Raw genomic sequence first — 6,981 nt, 5'->3', positions numbered from 1 at the left:
CCCCCCCCCCCCCCCCCGGCATTTCCAGGTCACAAACAGGTGGGTAAACCCTCGTTAAGTGTTAACTGTCAAGAGCAGGAATAGTTATATGATTAACTAAGTTCTTAGAAAGAGGTGGAGTGAAAACCCTAGAAGCCTGCCACGGGCACTGGCCACGGAGTGGCCAGGCAAAGTGGAGGAGTCGGCCCAGGGTGAGGACCGCTGATGTCTGCCGCTCCCAGGACTAGGCTGTGGACCCCAGGAAAGCCCTGTGTGTGCCGTGTGGGGCTTGGCCCACGGTCTGCTGTGCAAATCTGTGAGAGTCTGCATCGATGCTGATTTCCCGTTTTTGACCCTGGTTATGTAAGAAGTTAATATCGGGTGAAGTGGAGTGAAGGGAATATAGGAACTCTGTACTATTTTTGAAACTTCTTTTTAAGTGTGAACCTATTTCAGAACGAAAAGCTGAAACGTTTTAAAAGCAGCATGAAGGGGCGCCTGAGTGGCTCAGTTGTTGGGCTTCTGCCTTCAGCTCAGGTCATGATCCCCAGGTCCTGGGATCCAGCCCCTCATCCGGCTCCCTGCTCAGTGGGGGGCCTGCTTCTTCCTCTCCCCCTCCCCCTGCTTGTGTTCTCTCTCTCGCTGTGTCTGTCAAGTGAATAGATAAAATCTTTAAATACATAAATACATACATAAAAGCAGCATGGAGTAGGATCCATGGGAGATAAGAGTGGGGGGGGGTCACAGGCTACTTCCCCGCCTACCTCCCAGGACCGCAGGGGTGTGGTGGGAAGGGGGACTCTGGGCAGCAGATCAGAGAAGGATAAACTCTGCCCCAGACCTTGTTGGGTCAGGGCTGGGGTGTCAGGGAGAACACATTTTCAATGGATAAAAACCCAAATTGAAAACGGAGAACTTGGCAATTTTAAGAAGAAACATAAGAAAATCTATCCATATATTGACAGAAAATATTTTTAGGTAACCCACTAATACATTCAAGAATGTTAACGGTAAAAAAAGTTTGCCTGTTACCATGATATACCAATTAAAAAGAAAAGACACATGCTAAGACACTTTCAATCAATAGTACCACTTATCGGGATGGATCTATTAAAAAAGCCCAAGGCGATCATGTCCTGGTGAGCACACGGGCAGGTGGCTCTGGCAATGGCCTACAGCCACCGCAGGGGACAGAACCCAGCTGTGCCCCCTTGTCCTATGCCAGCGCACGCTGAAGGCCCTGGTCACAACAGAGTGAATTCACTGAGGAAGGCCAGATGTGGGCCCTTGCCCAAGGTCACCGGGGGACAGGAGGGTGAGGTCAGGAGGCAGGAGACGGCCCCACAGGACGTGGTTCTTCAAACCCCTCTGACCACAAAGCACCCCCTGCACCCTCCGATGCACATTCAGTGTGGAGCCCTCCCCCACTGCATGGCACGGTCGGTCCCTCGGTCACTCCTGGGGTGTAGAGACAGGGTGTGTGGGTTGAGGCTGGCTCCATGGGGGGTCGAGTTGGGAGATGCTGGAAGGAGGGGTGTTGGGGAAGAGGCTTCAGATTTCCACACAACAGAGGCCCTGCTCTGCCCCCAGGACCTGTCCCTGTGGGGCTGATGCCCCCTTCCCCAGGCCCTGTACTTCCTCCAGCACCCAGCCTGGGGCGGGGCCACACCCTTTTAGGACAGGAGGCTGGGTCAGCCAGGCTTTTCTGCTCAGTAGAAAAAGGACCCGAGGGAGATGTCACTTGGTCTGCTCTGTAGAGGCACAGAGGAAACAGGTGGGCCAGGGCGGCGCTTCTGGTTCCTTCTCTTTGGCACAGACTGGCATAAGGCTCCCTGTGCCTCAGTTTCCCTGCCTATGAAGGGAAGGCCCTGCCCTGGTCTCCAAGGTGCTACAGACCCGACCCTCACAATCCTGAGGGGTTCCCGAGGCCACATTCCAAGTTTGCTGGATGGGGCAGGGAGGAGAGGGGGCTTCTCTTCCTAGAAGAGGTGACTCGGGGGACCTAGGGAGGAGATGAGGCTCTGGGATCTCCATCCCATGCGGAGGAGCAGGGTCCTATGGGCTTGAGAGGGGAAGGCTCTGAGCTTCTGGGTCCAACTTTGGGGCAGGAGCTCAGAGGGGAAGAATGTATGAAAGAGGAAAGGAACCAGCTGAGACCCGCTCTTCCAGCACCACCACCACCTGCCTCTGCTGAAGCCCCCCCCCAGCACATCAGCCACTGGAGGCCCCGGGCAGATGCTCCATGTGGAGGCTCCTGGGACGGACTGGGGGAGCAGGCCGTGTGCACTGGAGGAAACGCTTCATGGGGGCGGGGGGGGGGCCACACTCAGCTGTGCAGAGCTAGCCGCTCCAGAACCAACCGCTGCTCCTAGCCCCTGCGGCCATGGGCACTCGCCTGGCTGAGTGCAGTCTCCCCCCCAGGCAGGCCACGAGAGCCACCCACCCTCCCCTGGGGGGGCTGAATGACCAGCAGAGGACAGGAGGATGCAGAAAGGGTTTATTTTCTCCGGGAGCTGGCTGGCACACTGGGAGCAGGTCCCCAGGCTGGGCTGTGGGCTTTGCTCTCCTACAGGTCCGTCCGGTCAGGGTGTAGAAGTCTCTGCGTCTTGCGGCAGTGGTTGGTTGATGGTGTTTGCAAAATGGGACAGGCTTATTGGCATAGCAGGGCACTGGGGGCCTGAGGCTGGGGCTGGCCAGGTGGGTGGGCAGGAGGGCGTGAGGGTCTGCGGGGTCTGCGTGTGCGGTGCATGCATGTGCATGTGTGTGCCCGGGCGTGTGGGTATGTGTGTATGTGTGCGTGGGTGGGACAGCGAGCTTGCTTCACGTGCCCGCTGTGTGAGACTCTGTTCAGAACGAGGCCCCGTGCTAGGGTCAGGGCAGGTCACAGCAGGGCCCAGACGAACACGGGCCCTAGGCTGAGCAGGAGCCCCCCGCCAGGGCCCAGGAGCTGTGCCCCCCCATTACAGAGGTCCTCTTTACAGCACATCAGACCCTGCACTTCCAGCTTAGCTAGGCCCAGCAGGCCTGAATTCCCCGGGCCGCTATTCTTGGAAAGTTGCTCCATTATACTAGAAACTTCCTTACAGGAGGGGGCACACCCCTTCTGCTTGTACTTCACCTGGTTTCCTGTGGGCAAAAACGGAGGAGCCTGGCATGAGAGGCCACCCTGCCTCTCTCAGCCTCCTCGGGTCGTCCCAGCTCACCCGCTCCCTGGGGGCACTTGGCCCTCCATCCCTCTGCTGGAGTCCCATCCGGCCCTGTCCCGGAGGAGGCCTCTGGAGGCTGGCCCCTCTCCATGCGGATGGGGACACCGAGGCAGGCTGGAGAGTGGCCCCTGCCAAACCCACGCTCCTCTGAGAGGCCGGGGGAGCCTCAGAGCAGAGCTCCCTGGACCGCCTCCCACCCGTCTGGGTGCTGGGGACTCACCATCGTTCATGGTCAAGGATATATTAACAGTGTAGCAGACGCTGTGCATCAGACATCGGAAGGACTGGCATGGACTGCTGTTCATATCAGCGCAGGTGTAGCACTGAAGGCTCAGGGCTGGCCCGGCGGGAGGGCAGGCAGGATGCAGTTAGACCCCTTCAGGCCAGAACCACAGCTCCAGGGCTCCTCCCCACCCTCGGGGGTCCTGGAGGACAGACCCCTCCCAAGCCCACACAGGGCCTCTCACAGGGGCTTGCCAGCCTTGGCCCGCAGCACAGGCCCCGGCCCCCAGCCCCATGGCTCACCGTGCTCCCAGCGCAGCAGGAGGGCCAGCAGGAGGAGATGGACGCCTCTCATGTTTCCTGGGGGGGACACGATGTGGGTGGGCCCCTGCGGGGCGCCCCAGGCTCAGGCTCCCCCCTCCCCTCCCCAGACCCTGGCCCTCCAGTGCTGAGCCCTCGACAGCCCGGCTCCCTCCCGCCTCACTCACCCACTGGCCTCAGGTCCTCTTCCGTGAGCTGGTAATGCAGCAACTTATCCCCTGAAAAAGGAAGTTGTCCCCCAATATCCTGTGCCCCAGCAGGAGGAAATTGGGGCTGGGCTCTGCCATCTCCGCCCTTTTCCGCAGAGCTGCCAGACCCTAGGCGGGATCCTGAGTCCCAGGCCAGGAGGGGGCCTCACCTCGCCAACCAGCAGTGGCTCTGGGGAAACTCCGGGAGGAAGCTGGGTGCCCCCCCCCCCCCCCCGTTCCTGGCTTCACCTTCAGAGGTCTCTCTGAGGTCATGGGACCCTCCCCAGCTGTAAAGCTGAGACTTCTCCATCTGTGTCTCTTCCCCTCCTGGTCCCCAGTCCCCAGTCCCATAAGTCTGTCCTATCTTCCCTGCATTCTCCCCAAAAAATACCCCTCAAAAATCACAAAAGCAGAAAAAAAATTTTTTCAATGTTAAATACTTTTATCCCCCCCCATTTTTCTGCCGCACTTGATACACATGTTGAGCAGCTCATTTTTATGGCATCTTCCCCTTGTACACTTGTTCTTAGGGTGAATTTATAATTTGTATGATCTTAGACATCCAGTGGACATAACGGTAGCTTGTCTGACCGGCAAACTCAAATAGAATAAAGATGTGTGCTCATGTTAGACTTAAGGCTGACAACGCAGGAGACACAGCTGTTTGGATTAAACTAACAATATTAAAGTAGTCTTACTTACTTACCGAAGACTTGCCCAAATCACATAAACTGGAACAGTATTTGGTTAGTTTCTCTATTTATAAGAGTGTTAGGGATATTTTGTTTCTGTGAGCACTTATTTAGGTGTAAGCAAATTAGAACAGTCTTCTCCGCGGGATTTTATAAATCGATTTGATAACATTATCCAGAGGTAGGGGAATGTCATATATACATAGCATAGTGTATACACACACATCCAGAAAGGTACAACCAGATATGGCAGAGCTTTCTTCCAAAATTCTAGCCTCGAACCAGGCAGAAACACAGTCATACAAAATTCTCTGGTTTATATAAAAGAGTTGCTTCTCCCCTTTGCCCCGCTTTCTAATTTTATCTGAATTGTGTTTCTGCAGATGAGACGATGTGCGATCACCTGCCCTACATGCGGGGGAATGCTTCCCATCAAGGTTTATAGAAGAGGCCTCAAGGTTCTCTCTTGCCGGGATGTGTAGTCTTATGGGGCTGTGGACTAAGTTTTGGTTGGGGTGCTGCGGAGTGGCCAAGCAGCCATCTGGGCGGAAACTCAGCTGAGTGGATAGAAATAACAGGGTTTCCAACTAGCCTCCCAGCCTCAGTGGTTGCAGTTAGGGTCCCCGCATCCCTAAGAGCCCTCAGTGGTGGCAGGCAGGCTCCTCCGGTTTGAGTGGGGGCAGGGGCTGAGGGTGGAGTGGAAGGAGGGAGGGAGGGAGGACGTTGGGGTTTGAAGGACACTCAAGGACAGGCAGGGAGGCTGGCGGAGGTAAAAGCAAGCGGGGGGGGGGGGGGGGGGGGCGGGGGGGGGAACAGAGAGGTCTTGGAGGAACCAGTCTGGGGAGGTCTTCCGTTTCCTAAAGAGGTCACTGAAGGTCCAAATTATCCTTAGTAAAATCTTGCGAACAGGGAGGAAGTGGACAGAGCGAGCGCCATGGTGGCGGGCCGCATGGCCCCGCAAGTGGGCAGAAAGCGGGACGGCCGGGGAGGAGAGCCTGGGGGTGACGACGAAGGAGAGTTCCAACAGGCCTCTGCGAAGAAGGGGCAGCCTGAACCGCAAGGGACTCAATGTCAGCCCGGTTAGACCTCGCAGCGCCAAGGTTCCATGCGCTAAAGCCGAGGGGCCTGGTGCGGGCCGAACCGGACCCCTCCCGCGCCTGCCCGCTTCCCCTGTTGACAACCGTAGCCTTCAGGGTGGGAGCCGCTTCGGCACGGGCACGCGCTCCAGAGCCTCCGGGGACCCCCGGGCGCGCGACTGAGCTGAACCCCGCACATACTGTGTGTTTTTCCTGCGTGTCCGCACCTCTGGGGAAGTTGGACGATTGGGCCGGATCACGGAGAACAGAAGGGAGGGACGCGAGGATGCTCAGTCCGTCCTAAGGCCCACCGCCGACCGGCGCGCGCTCTCAGAGCCCGCCGTCTGTCCTGGCCCTGCTTGTGAGGACTCGAGGGGACGACCTGCCGGGTGAGCAGAGGAAGGGAGGCCAGGGCCGCCGCCCGCCGCAGGGGACGGGGGCTGGGCAGAGTGAAACCGCACACGAGGGGGACCGGGATGCCCCAGCCGGGAGCAGTCATCCCCGCCAGGGGACAGTTGGCCATGTCTGGAGACCTTTCTGGTTGTCAGTCTGGGGGTGGGAGGGGTTTTGCCGGCACGGGGGGTGGGGGTGGGGGTGGGGGGTGGGGGGTGGGGGGGAGAGGCCGGATCCTGCCCCAGATGTTCCCGCGGCCCCACCCACTGAGCAGTTTCAGGCCTGGGCTCAGCATCTTCCCGCTGAGACCATACTGGGACTCGCCCTAGCAGTTGTCCCTGAGCTGCTGGGTGGGCCTCAGCAGCAACACGGCGGCGGGCTTCCTCCTGCAGGCCTGTGCCCTTCGTGGAAACACCTCCAGGAGGCGCTTCTCGGCGCCCTGGGCCCCGGGAGACGCGAGACGGCTAGAATGGCCTCCCTCTGTCCCTTTCGAGGATTTCCAAGCCTCTGCAAGGAAGGTGGGCTGTGTGTGTTACCCAAAGAAATAAGAATTTCATTAAAGAGAGTATGTTTGTAAAAGCCCTGTTAGGGGGCTTGTGGCCATCCTGAGGCGGCTCCCAGGCTCCCAGGCGCACCTGCACGTTTGAGGACAGGGCAGGAGGCTTGGGGGAAGAGGGCTGGGTTAGGGAGGGTGCACGGGAAACGCACTGAACCCGAAATGCGCAGATGGCAAAGTCTGGATGCATCCAAGAGGCAGTGCGGACGGGGAATGAGGCGGGAGGTAAGTTCCCAGACCCACCACGTGCTCCACGACCTCGAGGGAGCCCCACGACCTTCCTGGTGGACCCTGTTCTATCATTTCCCAGCCAAGGCCACGAGCGGCCCCAGTGGTGATGTGGCCAGA

The 6,981-nt window shown here is 58.5% G+C and overlaps 1 protein-coding gene across 4 annotated transcripts; it reads right to left on the bottom strand.

Moving 5' to 3' along the window:
- Positions 1-2,458: 2,458 nt before the first annotated feature.
- LOC113911192 (lymphocyte antigen 6H-like) lies at positions 2,459-3,993 on the bottom strand. Of its 4 annotated transcripts, none has more exons than XM_027573472.2 (4): positions 3,896-3,993; positions 3,711-3,767; positions 3,406-3,522; positions 2,459-3,105 (listed from the first exon to the last, which is right to left on the bottom strand). In XM_027573472.2, the coding sequence occupies exons 2-4, from the start codon at positions 3,760-3,762 to the stop codon at positions 2,861-2,863; spliced, it is 414 nt and encodes a 137-aa protein (XP_027429273.1). In that variant the 5' UTR covers positions 3,763-3,767; positions 3,896-3,993; the 3' UTR covers positions 2,459-2,860. The 4 variants fall into 4 exon arrangements, with proteins under 4 accessions (XP_027429273.1, XP_027429259.1, XP_027429263.1 ...); XM_027573458.2 differs by having other exon boundaries at positions 3,711-3,795; positions 3,896-3,968; XM_027573462.2 differs by having other exon boundaries at positions 3,711-3,795; positions 3,904-3,955.
- Positions 3,994-6,981: the final 2,988 nt, after the last annotated feature.

Source organism: Zalophus californianus, chromosome 4, assembly GCF_009762305.2.
Source record: "Zalophus californianus isolate mZalCal1 chromosome 4, mZalCal1.pri.v2, whole genome shotgun sequence".
NCBI classification, from domain to species: Eukaryota; Metazoa; Chordata; class Mammalia; order Carnivora; family Otariidae; genus Zalophus; species Zalophus californianus.
Note: the sequence above shows the minus strand (reverse complement) of the source record. Positions and strands in the feature narration are given on the sequence as shown.